The sequence below is a fragment of the Trachypithecus francoisi genome, unplaced genomic scaffold (genome assembly GCF_009764315.1).
Source record: "Trachypithecus francoisi isolate TF-2019V2 unplaced genomic scaffold, Tfra_2.0 Lachesis_group3, whole genome shotgun sequence".
In the NCBI taxonomy this organism is placed as follows: Eukaryota; Metazoa; Chordata; class Mammalia; order Primates; family Cercopithecidae; genus Trachypithecus; species Trachypithecus francoisi.
In genome coordinates, this window is record NW_022681468.1 from 18,194,779 (window position 1) to 18,216,512 (window position 21,734).

Below are 21,734 nucleotides of genomic sequence, written 5' to 3' on the forward strand. Positions count from 1 at the left end.
AAACATGCCAAAATGTAAAGACCATCGAGGCCAGGAAGAAACTACATCAACTAACGAGCAAAATAACCAGTTAATATCATAATGACAGGATCAAGTTCACACATAAAAATATTAACCTTAAATGTCAATGGACTAAATGCTCCAATTAAAAGACACAGACTGGCAAACTGGATAAAGAATCAAGACCCATCAGTCTGCTGTATTCAGGAGACCCATCTCACATGCAGAGACATACATAGGCTCAAAATAAAGGGATGGAGAAAGATCTACCAAGCAAATGGAGAACAAAAAAAACCAGGGGTTGCAATCCCAGTCTCTGATAAAATAGACTTTAAACCATCAAAGATCAAAAGAGACAAAGAAGGCCATTACATAATGGTAAAGGGATCAATTCAACAGGAAGAGCTAACTCTCCTAAATATATATGCACCCAATACAGGAGCACCCAGATTCATAAAGCAAGTCCTTAGAGACTTACAAAGAGACTTAGACTCCCATACAATAATAATGGGAGACTTCAACACCCCACTGTCAACATTAGACAGATCAACAAGACAGAAAGTTAACACGGATATCCAGGAATTGAACTCATCTCTGCAGCAAGCAGACCTAATAGACATCTGTAGAACTCTCTACCCCAAATCAACAGAATATACATTCTTCTCAGCACCACATCACACTTATTCCAAAATTGACCACATAATTGGAAGTAAAGCGCTCCTCAGCAAATGTACAAGAACAGAAATGATAACAAACTGTCTCTCAGACCACAGTGCAATCAAACTAGAACTCAGGACTAAGAAACTCAATCAAAACCGCTCAACTACATGGAAACTGAACAACCTGCTCCTAAATGACTACTGGGTACATAACGAAATGAAGGCAGAAATAAAGATGTTCTTTGAAACCAATGAGAACAAAGATACAACATACCAGAATCTCTGGGACACATTTAAAGCAGTGTGTAGAGGGAAATTTATAACACTAAATGCCCACAAGAGAAAGCTGGAAAGATCTAAAATTGACACTCTAACATCACAATTAAAAGAACTAGAGAAGCAAGAGCAAACACATTCAAAAGCTAAGAAATAAACTAAGATCAGAGCAGAACTGAAGGAGATAGAGATACAAAAAACCCTCCAAAAAATCAATGAATCCAGGAGTTGGTTTTTTGAAAAGATCAACAAAATTGACAGACCGCTAGCAAGACTAATAAAGAAGAAAAGAGAAGAATCAAATAGACACAATAAAAAATGATAAAGGGGATATCACCACCGACCCCACAGAAATACAAACTACCATCAGAGAATACTATAAACATCTCTACGCAAATCAACTAGAAAATCTAGAAGAAATGGATAATTTCCTGGACACTTACACTCTTCCAAGACTAAACCAGGAAGAAGTTGAATCCCTGAATAGACCAATAGCAGGCTCTGAAATTGAGGCAATAATTAATAGCCTACCAACCAAAAAAAGTCGAGGACCAGATGGATTCACAGCTGAATTCTTTTTTTTTTTTTTTGAGGCAGTGTCTCGCTCTGTGGCCCGGACTGCAGTGCAGTGGCCGGATCTCAGCTCACTGCAAGCTCTGCCTCCCGGGTTTACGCCATTCTCCTGCCTCAGCCTCCCGAGTAGCTGGGACTACAGGCGCCCGCCACCTCGCCCGGCTACTTTTTGTATTTTTAGTAGAGACGGGGTTTCACAGTGTTCGCCAGGATGGTCTCGATCTCCTGACCTCGTGATCCGCCCGTCTCGGCCTCCCAAAGTGCTGGGATTACTGGCTTGAGCCACCGCGCCCGGCCTGAATTCTACCAGAGGTACAAGGAGGAGCTGGTACCATTCCTTCTGAAACTATTTCAATCAATAGAAAAAGAGGGAATCCTCTCTAACTCATTTTATGAGGCCAACATCATCCTGATACCAAAGCCTGACAGAGACAACAAAAAAAGAGAATTTTAGACCAATATCCCTGATGAACATCGATGCAAAAATCCTCAATAAAATACTGGCAAACCGGATTCAGCAGCACATCAAAAAGCTTATCCACCATGATCAAGTGGGCTTCACCCCTGGGATGCAAGGCTGGTTCAACATTCGCAAATCAATAAACGTAATCCAGCATATAAACAGAACCAAAGACAAGAACCATATGATTATCTCAATAGATGCAGAAAAGGCTTTTGACAAAATTCAACAGCCCTTTATGCTAAAAACGCTCAATAAATTCGGTATTGATGGAACGTACCTCAAAATAATAAGAGCTATTTATGACAAACCCACAGCCAATATCATACTGAATGGGCAAAAACTGGAAAAATTCCCTTTGAAAACTGGCACAAGACAGGGATGCCCTCTCTCACCACTCCTATTCAACATAGTGTTGGAAGTTCTGGCTAGGGCAATCAGGCAAGAGAAAGAAATCAAGGGTATTCAGTTAGGAAAAGAAGAAGTCAAATTGTCCCTGTTTGCAGATGACATGATTGTATATTTAGAAAACCCCATTGTCTCAGCCCAAAATCTCCTTAAGCTGATAAGCAACTTCAGCAAAGTCTCAGGATACAAAATTAATGTGCAAAAATCACAAGCATTCTTATACACCAGTAACAGACAAAGAAAGAGCCAAATCATGAATGAACTTCCATTCACAATTGCTTCAAAGAGAATAAAATACCTAGAAATCCAACTTACAAGGGATGTCAAGGACCTCTTCAAGGAGAACTACAAACCACTGCTCAGTGAAATCAAAGAGGACACAAACAAATGGAAGAACATACCATGCTCATGGATAGGAAGAATCAATATCGTGAAAATGGCCATAGTGCCCAAGGTGATTTATAGATTCAATGCCATCCCCATCAAGCTACCAATGACTTTCTTCACAGAATTGGAAAAAACTGCTTTAAAGTTCATATGGAACCAAGAAAGAGCCCGCATTGCCAAGACAATCCTAAGTCAAAAGAACAAAGCTGGATGCATCACGCTACCTGACTTCAAACTATACTACAAGGCTACAGTAACCAAAACAGCATGGTACTGGTACCAAAACAGAGATATAGATCAATGGAACAGAACAGAGTCCTCAGAAATAATACCACACATCTACAGCCATCTGATCTTTGACAAACCTGAGAGAAACAAGAAATGGGGAAAGGATTCCCTATTTAATATTTAATAATAACCATTTATTTAATAAATGGTGCTGGGAAAATTGGCTAGCCATAAGTAGAAAGCTGAAACTGGATCCTTGCCTTACTCCTTATACGAAAATTAATTCAAGATGGATTAGAGACTTAAATGTTAGACCTAATACCGTAAAAACCCTAGAAGAAAACCTAGGTAGTACCATTCAGGACATAGGCATGGGCAAGGACTTCATGTCTAAAACACCGAAAGCAACGGCAGCAAAAGCCAAAATTGACAAATGGGGTCTAATTAAACTAAAGAGCTTCTGCACAGCAAAAGAAACTACCATCGGAGTGAACAGGCAACCTACAGAATGGGAGAAAATTTTTGCAATCTACTCATCTGACAAAGGGCTGATATCCAGAACCTACAAAGAACTCAAACAAATTTACAAGAAAAAAACAAACAACCCCATCAAAAAGTGGGGAAAGGATATGAACAGACATTTCTCAAAAGAAGACATTCATACAGCCAACAGACACATGAAAAAAATGCTCATCATCACTGGCCATCAGAGAAATGCAAATCAAAACCACAATGAGATACCATCTCACACCAGTTACAATGGCAATCATTAAAAAGTCAGGGAACAATAGGTGCTGGAGAGGATGTGGAGAAATAGAAACACTTTTACACTGTTGGTGGGATTGTAAACTAGTTCAACCATTATGGAAAACAGTATGGCGATTCCTTAAGGATCTAGAACTAGATGTACCATATGACCCAGCCATCTCATTACTGGGTATATACCCAAAGGATCCTAAGTCATGCTGCTATAAAGACACATGCACACGTATGTTTATTGTGGCACCGTTCACAATAGCAAAGACTTGGAATCAACCCAAATGTCTATCAGTGACAGACTGGATTAAGAACATGTGGCAGATATACACCATGGAATACTATGCAGCCATAAAAAAGGATGAGTTTTTGTCCTTTGTAGGGACATGGATGCAGCTGGAAACCATCATTCGTAGCAAACTATCACAAGAACAGAAAACCAAACACCGCATGTTCTCAGTCATAGGTGGGAACTGAATAATGAGATCACTTGGATTCGGGAAGGGGAACATCACACACCGGGGCCTATCATGGTGGGGGAGGGGGGAGGGATTGCATTTGGAGTTATACCTGATGTAAATGACGAGTTGATGGGTGCTGATGAGTTGATGGGTGCAGCACACCAACATGGCACAAGTATACATATGTAACAAACCTGCACGTTATGCACATGTACCCTAGAACTTAAAGTATAATAATAATAATAATAAATAATAATAATAGAGAAGGAGATAAATACAGTCACTCAGAAAAAAAAAAAAAGGAAACACTGGATGCTGGAGGAGGATGTGGAGACATAGGGACACTTTTACACTGATAGGAGTGTAAGTTCATTCAACCATTATGGAAGCTAGTGTGGTGATTCCTCAAGGATCTAGGACCGGAAATACCATTTGACCCAACGATCCCATTACTGGGTATATACCCAAAGGATTATAAATCAGTCTACTATAAAGACACATGCACACGTATGTTTATTACAGCATTGTTCACAATAGCAAAGACTTAGAACCAACCCAAATGCCCATCAGTGGTAGACGGATTAAAGAAAATGTGGCACATATGAACCATGGAATACTATGCATCCATAAAAAAGGATGAGTTCATGTCCTCTGCAGGGACGTTAATGAAGCTGGAAATCATCCTTCTCAGCAAACTAACATAGGAACAGAAAAGCAAACACTGCATGTTCTCACTCATAAGTGGCAGTTGAACAATGAGAACATATAGGCACAGGGAGAAGGATATCATACACTTGGGCCTGTTGGGGGGTGGGGGTAAGGGGAAGGATAGCATTAGGAGATATACCTAATGTAGATGACAGGTTGATGAGTGCAGCAAACCACCAAGGCACATGTATACCTATTCAACAAACCTGCATGTTCTGTGCATGTATCTCAGAAATTAAAGTATAATAATAATAATAAACATCCTGCTAGAAGTTCAAGCCAGTGCAATCAGACAAGAAGTAAAAAGAAAAGGCTTATAGAAAGAAAAGGAAGAAATAAATTGTCTCTATTCTTAGACAACGTAATTGCCTACATATAAAATTCCAAATAATTTATTTTTAAAAAACTCACACAAAAAATACTACTCCTAAAACTCAGTGAATTTATGAAGTTCGCAAGATACCAGGTCAATATACATAAATCAGTTATGTTTCTACTGACTAGCAATGAACAATTGGAAACTGAAATTTTACAGCAATACTGTCTACAAAAGCTCAAAAATATCTGTATAAGTTTTACAAAATCTATGCAAGGTCTGTGTTATATACTAAAAACTATAAAATGAGACAGAAAACAAAGAATACCTGAAAAATGGAGGGAGGGCATACTATGTTTATGGATTGGAAGACTCAATATAGTTAAGATGTCACTTCTCTTCAAAGTTCTTTACAGATTTAATCCAATTCTAATCATAATCCCAACAAGATATATAGGATATACAGCTGATTCTAAACTTTGTAGGAAAGTTGAAGTAATTAGAATAGCCAAAGCAATTTGGAAAAAGAACAAAGGTAGAGGATCCACAGTATTCAATTTTAAGCCTTATTATTTAAACTAATAAAGCTATACTCATGAAGGCAGTGTGGTATTGGTGAAAGGATAGATACATAGGTTAATGGTGTAAAATATAGGGTACAATTTGTGGAAAAGTAATATGGATATGGTCAATTGAGTTTTGACAAAAGTGCCTGGGGAATTCAAAGGAGAAAAGATAGTCTTTTCAATACATGGTGCTGAAAAGTTAGGAATCTTACATAAAGACAGAAAAAAAAAAAAAAAAACCCAAACAAAAAGCCTATAACGTACATTGCATTTTATACAAAAATAGATTGTAACTTTAAATGTAAGACAAACCATAAAAGTTTTAGAAAATATCAGAGGAAATCTTTATTACATTTGGTTAAGCAAAAGCGTGGTCCATAAAACAAAAATCAATGAACTAGACTTCATAAAAATTAAAAAATGTTTGCTCTGTGAGAGAAACAGAGAATGCAAAGAAAAGCTACAGTCTGGGAGAAAATATTTGCAAGTCCCATGTTGGACAAAGGGACTTGTATTGAGAATATATGAAGTACTTTGAAAACTCAAAAATTTAAAGACAACCTAATGGCTTGAACAGATCATTATAAGACCAATTGTCGATGTCAATGGTCATCAGAAATTCAAATTAAAAACATTGGCGGCCGGGCGCGGTGGCTCAAGCCTGTAATCCCAGCACTTTGGGAGGCCGAGACGGGCGGATCACGAGATCAGGACATCGAGACCATCCTGGCTAACACGGTGAAACCCCGTCTCTACTAAAAATACAAAAAATTAGCCGGGCGAGGTGGCGGGCGCCTGTAGTCCCAGCTACTCGGGAGGCTGAGGCAGGAGAATGGCCTAAAACCCGGGAGGCGGAGCTTGCAGTGAGCTGAGATCCGGCCACAGCACTCCAGCCTGGGGGACAGAGCGAGACTCCGTCTCAAAAAAAAAAAAAAAAAAAAAAAAACATTGGCAACACCAAATATTAGTGGAAATGTAGAGCAACTGGAACTTTCTTACATTGCTGGTGGGAGTGTAACATGGTACAACTACTGTGGAAAACTGACAGCTTCTTATAAATCTAAACATGGGCCCACCCTATCCTTTTTCTCTAACTTGACTTTGACTACCTCTGTTCTATGGCATGTAGATTTTGTAGTTAAACTGTGAGGACCTGCGTAGTTTTTCTCCCCAGACCTTTTTTTTTTTTTTTTTTTTTTAAAGAGATGATGACTTGCCCTGTCACTCAGACTGGAATACAGTGGCATGATCACAGCTCACTGCAGCCTTGAACTTCTGGGCTCAGATGATCTTCATGCCTCAGCCTTCTGAGTAACTGGGACTACAGGCATGTACCATCACACCTGGCTAGTTGTTTTATTTTTTTGTAGATGTGGGGTCTTGCTGCATTGCCCAGGCTGATCTCAAACTCCTAGTCTCAAGCGATCCTCCTGCGTCAGCTTCCTAAAGCACTGAGTTTACAGGCACGAGCCACCACACTCAGCCTTCCTCCCCAGTTTTCAAGCTTGGGGAAATTTCCCTCACTTTACTTATAGTAAGTATATGCCCTTTTTGAAGGTGAGAAAACAAGATGAAGATAAAGAATTTGCTGAGAAGCCTGTGAAGAGCAGAGACAGAATTTTGAACCCATGTCTGTCTAACCTCAAAGATTTTCTTTGCATAAATGCTTATACTTAAAATATGTATACAGACGGTAATGTCAGTATTTTTTTCACTTTTTAAAAACTGAGATGATTCACAAAATATAAAATTTACACTTTAAGTGCACAATTAGTGATTTTTAGTATAGTCACAAAGTTCTGCAACCATCACTTCTATCTAATTTCAGAATATTTATCACCCCTAAAAAATTCCCAAGCTCATTAGCAGTCCTTATCCATTCTCCTCTCCTTCCAGCACCTGGCAATCACTAATCTACTTTCTTTAAGGATTTGCATATTCTGGACATTTCACAATGGATTAATGTGACATGTGGCCCTTATATATCTGTTTTCCTTCACTAAGCATAATGTTTTCAAGGTTCATCCATGTTGTAGCATGTATCAGTGCTTTATTCCTGTTGTCATTTTTATTGTATGGATACCACATTTTATTTATTCATGATTCAGTCAGACATTTGGATTGTTTCTACTTTTTGGCCATTTGTGAATAATGCTGCTGTGAACATTTGTGTACAAGTTTTGTGTGGACATACGGTTTCATTCCTTTTGGGAATACATCTAGGAGTAGAATTGCTGGATCATATGGTAACTTTGTTTGACCTTTTGAATAGCTACCAAGTGGTTTTCCAAATAGGCTGCATCATTTTACAATCCCATAATCAATGTTTTAAGGGTTACACTTTTTCCACATCCTTGCCAATACTTCATATTTTCTGTCTTTTAAAAAGTAGAAGTGGGCCAGGTGCAGTGGCTCATACCTGTAATTCCAGCATTTTGGGAGGCCAAGGCAGGTGGATCACTTGAGGTCAGGAGTTCGAGACCATCCTGGTCAACATTGTGAAACCTTGTCTTTACTGAAAATACAAAAAAGTTAGCTGGGTGTGGTGGAGCATGCCTGTAATCCCAGCTACTTGAGAGGCTGAGGCAGAAGAATTGCTTGAACCTGGGAGGCAGAAGTTGCAGTAAGCCAAGATTGTGTCGTTGCACTTCAGCCTGGGCAATGAGAGTGAAACTCTGTCTCAAAATGTATATATATATACACATATATATGCGTATATGTGTGTATATATGTGTGTATTTATAGAAGTGGACTGGGAGCAGTGGCTCATATCTGTAATCCCAACATTTTGAGAGCCTGAAGTGGGAGGATCTCTGAAGTCCAATAGTTTGAGACCAGTCTGGGCAACATAGGGAGACCCCATCTCTACCAAAAAAAAAAAAAATTACCCAGGTGTGGTTGCACCCACCTGTAGTCTCAGCCAGTTGAGAGACCAAAGCAGGAGGATGAGTCTTGAGTCTGGGAGGTCGAGGCTGCAGTGAATGGTGATCGTGTCACTGTACTCCAGCCTGGGTGACAAAGTGAGACCCTGTCTCAAATGAATAAATAGAAAGAAAGGGGAGAAAGAGAAAGAAAGGAAGAAAGCAAGAAAAGGAAGGAAGGAAAGAGGGAAAGAAAGAGAAAGAAAAAGGAAATGGTGTATTATTGTCATTTTGATTTGTTTTTCCCTACTTACTATTGATGTTGAGCATCTTTTTATGTGCCTTTTGTATATGTTCCTTGGGGGAATGTCTGTTAAAATCCTTTATCTATTTGAAAAATTTGATTATTTGTAGTTTTATTGTTGATTTGTAGGAATTCTTTATATATTCTTAATACAAGTCCCTTATCAGATATGTGCTCTGCAAAGGTTTTCTCCCATTCTCTCGGTTGTGTTACTATGTTCTTGATAGTTGTCCTTTGAAGCATAAAAGTTTTTAATTTTGATTCAGTCCATTTTATCTGCTTTTTCTTTTGTCACTAATGCTTTGTGTTATATCTGAGAAACCACTACTTCATTCACGATCAGTAAGATTTATGCCTATATTTTCTTCCAAGAGTTTTAACAATTATTTTAGCCTCTGATCCATTTTGAGTTGACATTTGTATATGGTTTGAGGTATGGGTCCAAATTTTTTTTTGTATATGGATATATATTCAGGTGTCCCAGAACTCTTTGTTGAAATGACCATTTTCTCCCCCATTGAGTTGTCTTGGCACCACCCTTGTTGAAATCAATTGACCACAAATGTATGGGTTTACTTCTGGACTCTCAAGTCTGTTTCATTGATCTGCATATCCTCATGCCAGTACCACACTGTCTTGATTACTGTAGTTTTGTAGTAAGTTTGTAAGTTTCAAAATTGGAAAGTGTGATTATTCCAACTTTGTTCTTGTTTTTCAGGATAGTTTTGGTTATTCTGAGTCTTTCTGAATTTTAGAATCAGCTTGTCAGTTTCTTCAAGAAAGACAACTAGTATTTTGACAAGGATTGTGTTGACTCTATAGATCAATTTGAGAAGTATTGGCGTCTTACAAATATTACATTCCTCTAAGCCCAGAAATGAGATATCTTTCCATTTATTTAGATCTTTTAAAATGTCCTTCAGTGGGTTTTTGTAGTTTTCAGTGTACAAAGCTTGTACTTTGTTTAATTTATTCCTAAATGTTTTATTCCTCTTGATGCTACTGTAAGTGGGATTATTTTCTTTAATTTTTTTTATTGTTCTTTGCTAGTGTATAGAAATACAATAGATTTTTTATGTTGATGATATATCCTGCAACCTTACTGAATTCATATTAGCTCTTCTTTTTTCGTTGTTTCTTTGTGGATTCCTTAGGATTTTCTGTATATATGATCATGTCATTTGCCAGTAGAGATCTTTACTTTTACTTTTTGTTCCTTTTCCTGGCCTATTTTTCTTGGCTAGAATATCTAATACCAAGTTAAATGAGTGGCAAGAACTGACATCGTTGTTTTCTCCCTTTACTTAGTGGGATAGCTTTCAAGCTTTCATCATTAAATATGTTATTAGCTTTGGGTTTATGTAGATGTCCTTTGTCAGTTTGAGGAAGTTTCCTTCAGTTTCTAGTTATGTGTTTTTATGAAGGGATTGGGTTTTGTCAAATAATTTTTCTGTGTCTATTGAGATAAACATATATGGGAGTTTTTTTGACCTTTATTCTGTTAATATGCCGTATTTGTTGATTTCATATGTTGAACCAACCTGGTATTCCCACTTATCTTCTCTCCCATTGATTACCCCTTTAGTATTCCCTGACTTGTTGAATATCACCCCGAACCATTCAAATACCCAAGCCAGAAACCCAAGAGTCATCTTAGCCCCCTCTCTTCCCCTCGTCCCCTGCATCCAGTCTGTTAATTTTGTCTTCTTTATTTACTTTAGAGACAGAATCTGGCCCAGAAGCCCAGGCTGGAATGCAGTGGTGCAGTCATAGCTCATTGCAGCCTTGAACTTCTGGGTTCAAGCGATCTTCTCACCTCAGCCTCCCAAGTAGCTGGGAATAGAGGTGTGTGCTGCTATGCCTGGCTCATTTAAAAAAAATTTTTTTTTTGTAGAGACAATGGCTTGCTGTGTTTCCCAGGGTGGTCTTGAACTCCTGGCCTCAAGTGATCCTCCAGCCTGGACCTCTCAAAGCACTGGTATTATAGGCATGAGCCATTACATCCAGCCTTGATTCTGTTTTAATATCCTCCTAATTTTCCCCTTTTAGTTGATTCTCCACCCTGATGCCAGGAGTGATTTTCTTTTTCATCTCAAGGGCAAATCTGATATTCTAAATTGACATACAGAAAAAAATTATCAAATAGAATTTATATTTTCCCCACCTTCTGCTGATGTACATAAGCTATTACCAACTGCTAGGTCTTTGTCTTGTTTCTAGAGACTCATAGATTATTTTCTGTGAATTATGGGTGACCTGTTTCTTAAAATGGAACTTATAATTTAAGAATTAGTGTTATAGTAGCAGTGCTACTAAATGCTGTATTTAGATATTAAGATTTGGTCTAACTTTATCCAATGAAAGGAATAGGAAAATGGGAAAGAAGGCTTGAAAACAGGTCAATACTAAATGAGGAAAAGGCTACCAATTTGTTGCTGTGATCCAGTCACTCGCTTGTGAGAGTTCTTTTCTTGAGAAGTTTACACACAGTATATTACAGGGATGATGAAGGGTATAATTAGCTTATCATTAACTGTTTATCACATATTCTCTGAAGTAGTAACTGTTAGCATGGATTTTCATAGAAGCCATTTATTTTAAATTCAAATTACTGGCTGGGCGTAGTGGCTCACACCTATAATCCCAGCACTTTGGGAGGCTGAGGTAGGCAGATCACTTGAGGTCAGGAGTTCAAGACTAGCCTGGCCAGTGTGGCGAAACCCCATCTCTACCAAAAATACAAAAATTAGCTGGGCATGGTGGCGGGTGCCTGTAATCCCAGCTACTCAGGAGGCTGAGATGAGAATTGCTTGAACTTGGCGGGATGGAGGTTGCAGTGAGCTGAGATCACACCGCTGCACTCCAGCCTAGCTGACAGAGCAAGACGCTGTCTCAACAAAAATATTAATAACAAAAAAATCCAAATTGTCTAAAATGGATAAAGTCTAATGTTCACACTGGTATATATGTTTTACATCTACCAAATACATAAAATCTGTATAAGCAATTTTTAATAATACTACTTATTTATTTCCTTATTTTACAGCCTTGCATTGCACCCTGAACGAGTGTTGGTAGCAACAGGACAAGTTGGGAAAGAGCCTTATATTTGTATTTGGGATTCATACACTGTGCAGACCATATCAGTTTTAAAGGATGTTCATACACATGGTATAGCTTGCTTGGCGTTTGACTTAGATGGACAGGTATGTGACAGTTTTTCATTTTTTTTCTAAATTGTATGTTCAAGTATATTATAGAAAATGATTATACATCTATAAATATTTATTTGGACACTTGATGAAAAGTATTTGTTCAAAGGTGGAGGTGGGTAGGTGGGGTGGGTGGTTGATATATAACAACGTGGTTTTTATTTCATCATGTCAAGAACTTTCTCAACTGAATTAATTACTACCTTGAAAGCCAAAGTAATTTTGAGTCAGTGGAATATTACCTGGTTATTATAGAGATTTTTCTATATAACTCTTTTCCAGATAGGGTATTTTGATAGGACAGATGGATGATATCTTAGGAAAATTAAGTTTCTTAGAAAGCTATATATATTTTAATTTTTTTTATTTTTATTTTTAGAGACGGGGTCACACTCTGCTGCCCAGGCTGGAGTGCAGTGACATGATCATAGCTCACTGCAGCCTCGTGCTGTTGGGCTCAAGCAATCCTCTTGCCTCACCCTCCTGAGCAGCTAGGACTACAGGCACATACCATCATGCCTGACTAATTTTTTTTGGTAGAGATGGGATCTCCTTGTGCTGCCCAGGCTGGTCTCAAACTTCTGGCCTTAAGCTATCCTCCAGTGTTGTTGACCTCCCAAAGTGCTGGAATTATAGGCTTGAGGCACTGCACCCAGCCTACATTTCGATTTTCAGTTACCTTAAAGGTTGTCTATTAAAATTATGTTTTTATTGAATATAATGGAACAATTCCTATGAGTTATTTTTTATACAAAATCAAAGTTCACAACAAAGGATATAATTATCACTCAGCTGACTAATCAGTTTCTAAATTGTCATCTACTTCTAGTCAATGATTTAAAAAAGTTAAACAAGCCAAGGGCTTTTTTTGTGGTGCTTTTATAGAAATCGTTATACCTAAAAATACTTTTAAAGTTACCAGTAAAAAGTTGGATCTTGCAGATTGTTCATTTATAATCTTTAAAAGTTTTATGTTATAATTAGACTTTAAAATCATTTTAAATTTTAGAACAATTTTAGTTATCTGCTTTTTAATTCATTAATCTTATAGATCTCAATTTTATAGAAACAAATTACAGTGTATTCTATCACCTTGAACATGATAACCAGTAGATGTTTTTCTATATTACTCTGAGGAATAGCTTCTTTGAGTAGCATAGGTTAATATGATTTTCTGGTAATGAGATGAGAGAGTTCCCTTGACGCCTTCGTAGGACTTGTAACGGGTGTGGCTCCTTTACTTGGCTGCCCAGCTCAAACTCCTTGCAGGAGTGGGGCACACAGGTGAGAGGTTGCAGGAGAGCTGGGGTGAGTGCCTTTGGGTGCTGGCTTGCCTGTGGCAGCATCTAGTGGTTACCCACAACCTCTGGAGCCCCAGAGGGTGTGTGTTACAAACAATACTCTTTAACACTGGCAGCTTAAGTGTTAAACAGCTCATTGAAGAGTCAGTGTGACAGCCTTTTTGGGTTCCTGCACCCAGTGCATCCTGAATTCTTGTCCAGCGTCCAGGAACAACCAAGTCACAAGAACAGATTGAAGGGTGGTGTATATGGAGGATTTTGTTGAGCAATGGAAGTGGCTCTCAGCGGGATGGGGAGCTGGAAAGGGGATGGAGTGGGAAGATAATCTTCTCCTGACCATCCCCGGCCAAACTCCTCTTGATGTGCAGACACTTCACTTCTCTCCTTCTCTGCAGGGCTGTTTTGCTCCTCTGCCAGTGGAGTTTGGGGTTTTTATGGGTACAGGGTTGGGGTTGTGGTGGGCCAGAGTGATTTTGGCAAAGGCAACATTCAGGCAGGAAAACAGGAATGCATGTTCTTATTTAGGGCCAGGGGTCCAGGCTTGAGGGTGGAACCCTTGCCAGGGACCCCACCCTCTTCTACCCAGTATTTCCCTGCCTCCTGTTCATATTAGTAAGAGATGACTTTCTGGTAATGGATCTATAAAGACTTAATTGGAATCTCTTATTTGGAAAAAAAAATGTGCTTCTAGGTTTATATCACGATATAGCAGTGTTTGGCAATTGCACAAACTTAATTCATGTCCCATTTTTGCTGTAATTTTTCAAGTCTTAATATACTGTTGGAATTTCATTTTCTTTTTTAGAGGAAATAATAATACTTATATATTTCATAGAAACATAAAATGTTATAAAACAAACCTACAAAGTTATTTTTAAAAATCACTTAAGGTGTTATGAAATTCAAGCCATTTTAATTATGTGTCTATAACATTAAATATAGATATTTTCTTCTTAGCTTTAAATTTACCCTTTCTAAATGTAGCCTATTGCATTGCTGAGGAATTTCTTTTATATATCCAAGGGGAAATCATGCCCATAGCTTTTACTAGTTGAAAGTGTTTAATTTCACTTATTTTGAGCAGCTTATAAGAAAAGTCTTGGGTACATGTATTTCATTATCACAGATCTTAATGAGAACATATTACTTAAAATTTTAAGTTCATGAAAGCATAATAGCTAAAGGTGTTGAGCATATACTAAGGACCAGGCATTATGCTAAGCCTGCATTATCTCATTTTATCCTTCCAACAACCCTATGGAATAGATGCTATTATTATCTCTTTCTTATTGAAATATTTGGTGTGCTAGAATTTTTTATGGATACTTCCAATTCACTTAATGGACACAAATAAGATTTTGTCTGGGAATAGGATCAGGGAGGAATTTGGGAAGATGGATAGAGGCTTCTTTATCTGGTTTTCTTTCTCCCTGACTATTACTTCTTATCTTTAAAGGAGTCTTTCCTGGCCGGGCGCGGTGGCTCAAGCCTGTAATCCCAGCACTTTGGGAGGTCGAGACGGGCGGATCACGAGGTCAGGAGATCGAGACCATCCTGGCTAACACGGTGAAACCCCGTCTCTACTAAAAAATACAAAAAAAAAGCTAGCCGGGCGAGGTGGCGGGCGCCTGTAGTCCCAGCTACTTGGGCGGCTGAGGCAGGAGAATGGCGTGAACCCGGGAGGCGGAGCTTGCAGTGAGCTGAGATCTGGCCACTGCACTCCAGCCCGGGCGACAGAGCGAGACTCGTCTCCAAAAAAAAAAAATAAAGGAGTCTTTCCTTGTCTGCTTCTTAAATATCAGTGTTCTTCAGGAGTCTGTAGCCTTTTCTTTTCACTTTTCTTACATTCTCTGGGTGAGTATATAGGCCCATGACTTTAACTTCCATATCAGCTAACAGTGGCTCTAGCTTCTCAACTCGAAATATCACTCTTGAATGTTCTGTAGATATTCCATTTTATACATTTAAAACTGAATTCTCTCTTTATTCGAACTCTATCAAAAAAAACAAAAAACAAACAAACAAAAAAACTCTTCATCTTGGCTTCTGCCCTACCTCTCCAGCCTTGTCCCTTGCCGCTTTCCAGTTGGCACTCCTTCCCTCCCCTGGATTGAATTACTGGCACTCTCTTGAAAGCACCATGATCTCTTTAATCTTGAGGTCCTTTGTTCTGAAATGTACTTTCTATTACTTTTCTACAGACTGTCTCTGACTCTCTCTTCCAAGATATGGATTAAGCATTACTTTTGCTTGAAAACTTTCTTTATTCTCTTTCTTATCTACCAAGTTGGGGTTAAAAGAAAAGAAATGATAAAGTAAAAAATGTTAGAAAGCTTGAAGAGGAGGTAATATTTGCTTTGTCATTTCTACCTCGTCCTGTCTGTTGTTGAGTAACCTATGCATAGGGATATTGGTTTGAGCCATGATATGTTTGTCAAGGCTACAGAGAAAGTGGTCTCAAGTCTAGTTTGTTATTGCCTGTACAGAACTAGATGTATTGAGACTGTATTTGGATACATGGAATTTTAAAGTTTTTGGCCAATTGTGCTTTGCTGTGTGTATTTGATGAGCTATGCCAGACAGAGGAAACATCAGTAGAAAGAACAGCAGTACCCCTCCGGCTATTCCTCACTTGATATACTTGTCTTATGAAATTTTAACCTCTACACAGTATTCTGATAGCAAGAGGTAGATATCTTTGTTCTAGCTAGATTTTTTGCTGATGCCCTTTGGTTCCCAAATAGTAAATACTCTCAGGAGGTACGAATCATCTCCTCTCGTTCTCTGGGCTTTCTGCTAGCTTGATTTGATGGAGAGTCATAACAAACTGTATTCTGTGTCTTTTTATATAAATTATTCATCCTACCAATTTTGAAGTTTAAATAGTAGAAACTTTCTTTTCAGAAACTGTAACTGGATATTAGATGATCTTTCTCATTTGGACAGTTAGAGGGCGTAGGTTCTTAAAGCTAATTAAGGTTATGGTAAACTAATAGTAATAATAATAATATTACACAAACATTTATATAACATCAGTCATATACCAGGCACTATAACTCCTTTAAGTCGTATATATGTTAATTTTCATAGTAACCCCTGTGAGGTATTTTTATTTGTCCCCATTTAACTATGGTTATAGTAAACTAATAGCAATAATAATAATGATATGAAGCAAACATTTACATAACATTAACCATATATGAGGCACTCTAATTCCTTTAAATAGTGTATATGTTAATTCTCATAGTGACCCCTGTGAAGTCCTTTTATATCCCCATTTAATAGGTGAGGAAAGTAAGGTACAGGGAGGCTAAATAATTGTCCAAAGTCACCCCTGCTAGTAAGAGATGATGTTCAAACCTAGGCAATCTGCTACCAGAATCTGTGCTCCAAACCACTGTTTGATAAACTTTCTATAATAAGTGAAATAGTAAATATTTTAAGCTTTGTGGGCCATTTGGTCTTTGCTATAACTATTCAGCTCTGCCCTGTAGTGTGAAAGCAGTTATAGACAATGCATGAAAGAATGAGTGTGGCTATATTCCAGTAAAACTTTATTTACAAAAACATAGGCACAGACAAGATTTGGCTTGAGAGTTGTACTTTGCTGACCCCTGCTCTAAACCAGTACTTTTCACAGTATGTGTTGTGGGTTTTTCCTCACATTTTTCTTGTTATTTCTTCTTTGACCTTTCAGTTACTTAGAAGTATGTTGTTAATTTCCAAATATTTGGGAGATTTTCTGGATAACATTCTGTTACTCTAATTCTGTTTTTGTCAGAGAACATACTCTGTATTTTAATTTTTAAAAATTTATTGACACTTTGTAATCCAAATTTTTGTGATCTTCATGATGTTTCATGTATATTTGGAAAGAATATGAAAAAGTATATTCTGCTGTTTCCTTTCTTCTGTTTATGGTGCTATTGTCATTTATTTTATTAATACTTCTACCTATTTTGAAAACCCCATAATAACTGTTATTTTGCCTTAGTTGTTAAAAAACTTTTAATGAGAAAAATCTTACGTATTTACCACTTGGACACTCTTATATGTGTAAATCATTTCTATTTGGTATCATTTTACTTCTGCGGGAGAAAACTTTCATTATCATATCTTGTAGTGCAGGTTTACTGATGATTCCTTTTCTCAGCTTTTGTTTGCTTGGAAAAGACTTTGTTTTGATTCAATTTTCAAAGGATATTTTTGCTTAGTATACAATTCTATGCTGATTTTTTTTCTGCCTCAGCACTTTAAACTGTTTGTCCATTGTCTTCTAACTTGCATCACTTTGGATGAGCAGTCTAGGATAATTTTTAAATCTTTGTTCATCCATACAGCAGTTGTCCTTTTTTGTCTGGCTGCTGTTTAGAATTTGCCCTTTAGTGATGGCTTCAGCAATTTGTTTGCCATGTGTCTTGTGTGTTTTTTCTGTGTGAATGATTATCCTGCTTGGGATTTGTTGAAAATCTTATATTTGTGGATTTATGGTTTCATCAGATTTAGGAAACTTTCTACTATTATTTCTTCAGTTTTTTTTTCTTTTCCTCTGTCATTTCTCTCCTTCTGGAGCCATAATTGCCTGTATGTTAGACCACTTGATATTTTCCTGCAGGTCATTGAAGCTCTGTCAATTCTTTTTTTGTTTTTCTTTCTGTACTTTATTTTGGATGGGTTCTATTGCTATGTCTTCAAGTTTATTTGTCTTTTCATCATTGTCTAAGCTGCTGTTAATCCTTTGGAGTAAATTTTCATTTTAGATAATGTAACAGTTTTCTATGTTGTTCTTTTATATCTTTTCTTTTTTTATTCTTGGTATGTTTAAGATAATTCTTGGGTGTCTTGAAAATGTTAATTTTAACAGCAAATGTCTCCTAACCCTAATTATCTCTGGGTTTCCTGAGCCTATTTCTATTGATTTTCCCCAGGTTATGAGTCATATTTTCCTGTTTCTTCACATATCAGTAATTTTATTATATCCTTTTAAAGTATATGGACACTGTTCTGGCAAATAGTCAAGTTCCTCATGAATCAGTTTCATCTTTGTGAAAAGCTTGCTTTCAAACTTTTATGAGGCAGCACTAGAATAGCTTTTGCTCTAGAATTACTGGTATAATTTCACTATTAAGGTATGACACTCCCCTCCTGACCTCAGGATTCCTGATGACTGCCCAGCGAGTTCAAAGAGATATCTTCATTCTGGTTATTGAGAATTTGAGTGATTCTGGACCGTTTGTGATCTCTGAGAATTTTTTGCTTTTAGCTCTCTAGTAATTGTTCTTTTTCTAGAATTTCTTCTTTGCATGACCTCATAGAGTTCATCCTATGCATGCAGAGATTAATATTCTCAAATCTTACTATAGATAGTTTTACTAGAGCTGTTTTCCTGCTCTGCAAATTCTAGCCATCTTGTCCTCTCTGAACTCCAGGCTCTGTTTGTCCAAATTAGTAAGTCTACTGGGCTCTATTTGGATTCTACCTTTCTGTGCCGTAGTCTGGAAATTGCCTCCTAGATGGAAGCTGGGGTGATTATAGGACTTAACTTATTTGTTTTTCCCTCTTTCAGGGTTCACGGTGCTTTACTTCCTGTTGCAAATGTCTCAAAACATTTGTTTCATATATTCTGTACAGTTTCTAGCTGTTTATGGCAGGGGTGGGTGGGGGAGGGTAAGTTCAGACTTCGATACACCTTCATGGCTAGAAGTCCATCTTTTATGTTTTTAAACCTCTTTCATACTTTCCATCTCACTATCCACTTCTCTTTTCAACTTTGTCTTTTCATCTCCTGCTAATCTTGTATTTAACTCTTCCATTGAATTTTTAACTTACTTTATTTTTTGTTTCCGGAAGTTCCGTGTGCTTCTTCAAGTCTCCTTGGATACTTTTTATATAGTCTCATATTCTTTGCTCATATACAGATATTTTGAATCCTTAATTTTATTTACTCACATTAAGCTTATTTTATGTTATTTATCTAATAATTCCGTATCTGATTTTTTTGCAAGATCGACTTTGCTGTTTGTTGTGACTTGCCCATTCTCACTCATGGTTTCTTATTTTGTTGTGTCTGTGTGTGTGGGTGGGGTGGTTTGTTTATTTTTTTAGCTGCTACTGCTTCTTATTTTTTGAGACAGAGTCTCCCTCTGTCTCCCAGGCTAGAGTGCAGTAGAGCGACCTCCTGGGTTGGAGTGATTCCTCTGCCTTAGCCTCCTGAGTAGATGGAATTATAGGCGGGTGTCACCACACCTGGCTAATCTTTGTAATTTTAGTAGAGACGGAGTTTCAACATGTTGCCCAGGCTGGTCTCAATCTCCTGGCCTCAAGGAGTCCGCCTGCCTCGGCCTTCCAAAGTGCTGGGATTATAGTGTGAGCCACTGTACCTGGCCTTTTTTTTTTTTTTTGTAGCTTATTTTTATTGAATTGCTACCTGTAGGAATTCTTTGGGGGATGGATCGAAGTTGCGGTACTTCATTTAGGATTTATATTTGCTTGGGCCACGTTGTTGAAGTTGCTTGAAGACACAACCAACCCTGAAGACTAGTTTGAATTAAATTTCCTAGTTGAAGGATTCATGTTTAATGTGAATTTAGGCCAGCAACCATGTGAAGGCTGCTTGTGGTTACAAGTGTTCAGGGAGCTGTTTCTCCCTCTTCGTGAGTTGCCTCCCCTTCTTTAGGAAGGGGTTATTTGTTGTTTCTGAGAGGTTTACTGGTTTAATCAGAGGCGAGCTGCAACTCAGATCCCCACCTTAGGTAGGCCCTAGACTTTGTCTCCTATTCTTCCTCAGGCCACAGCACAGAAATCAGGGGTACAAGTATTCACCTGGTGCCTTTAGAGTCCAGTAGGTGTAGGTGTTTTCTCACCCTCCAGGTTTCCCACTGGAAATCACTTTGGTTTTGTTCTGAGATTTCTTAATTCTTCGACAGCTCAGCAGTCCATTTAAAAAGATGATTTTACATTTTATCTAGTATTTTTAGTTTTTGGTAGGAGGTATATTTAGGATATTTTGTCAATCCTACTGTTAGAAATGGAAGTCTCTGTTCTGTTTCATAATGTGAAGATCTATACATATGTGGAAACACTAACAGGGTGAAATACGTTCAGCCTTTATGAGGTAAATATAGATGTGTATGTTTTGTGCTTATAAAAACCCATGAGTATAATTTATTTGCTATTTATAATTTGGTTTCTCTTTGATTTGTTTGCCTTTTTATTCCTTCCTGGACTTCGTGGACATAATTCAGCGCTTGGTTTCAGTTGGACTGGATTCAAAGAATGCAGTTTGTGTTTGGGACTGGAAAAGGGGAAAAATGTTGTCTATGGCTCCTGGTCATACAGATAGAGTAAGTATTCTCTTTGGAGATTTCTAATGAGTACTGGAAGGGAAAGACCAGAGGAGACTTCAGGGGATTTTATTCTTCTGTATTTTGTTATTGCCAGATTGGTCATATGTAATTAAAATTTTGCTGTTGGTAAATAATTGTACAGATGTAAAAACTCTTAAAGTCTTAGAATACATATGTATTGTAGGACTTGGAAACATCATTCGATATGTATAGCATTGGCATAACACTTTTTTCTTTTTTTTATTATACTTTTAAGTTCTCGGGTACATGTGCAGAATGTGCAGGTTTGTTACATAGGTATGCACGTGCCATGGAGGTTTGCTGTATTCATCAACCCATCATCTACTTTAGGCAGAAGACTTTTAACCCAGTGTTTGCTTCAGTAAAAACGATGTATTTCTTTCCGTTTTTTAAAACAGTTTTATTGAAATATAGTTGATATACATAGGGATGCACATATTTAATGTGTGAAGTTTGATGGGTTTGACATATGGACGCACCCATTATTCAAATCTCAATTTAAAAATTGAATGTTTTGAGCCTAGGGTCTGTTTAGTTTGGTTTACCACTAATTTGTTACATATGTATTATAGTTAAGGTGAAAAATGATGTTGCTTGTATGGATTTAAAATTGCGTATTACTATTACATTTTTTAGAGACCTAACATTTTTAACTGACAACTTGTTAGAATAAATATTCCTCATTCCAAGTTGTATATAAACAATACATCATAGCCAGCTTTTAATGAAATGTTATACTATTTTTATGGATGTAGATCAAAAAAGTTGTAAACTCCTAAAAGTATCTAATTTGTGTGTATGTATGTGTAGTAAAATCCTAACCTGAACCAGCACAGAGGTATGGCCAATGATTCTGTTTGGTGGGAATTTATGACTCTAAAAGTTGGGTAG

General features: G+C 37.5%; 1 protein-coding gene across 6 annotated transcripts in view; it reads left to right on the forward strand.

Moving 5' to 3' along the window:
- The window catches only part of EML5 (EMAP like 5), a 205,441-nt gene that overhangs the window by 33,074 nt on the left and 150,633 nt on the right, over window positions 1-21,734 (forward strand). For all 6 annotated transcript variants that reach the window (XR_004432358.1, XM_033191654.1, XM_033191655.1 and 3 more), the window contains exons 2-3: window positions 12,010-12,169; window positions 20,721-20,819. Coding sequence is in view for 5 of the 6 variants with exons in the window: in XM_033191654.1 (XP_033047545.1) it covers window positions 12,010-12,169; window positions 20,721-20,819 (259 nt within the window). In the remaining variant the exon portion in view is untranslated. The remainder of the gene's footprint in view (window positions 1-12,009; window positions 12,170-20,720; window positions 20,820-21,734) is intronic.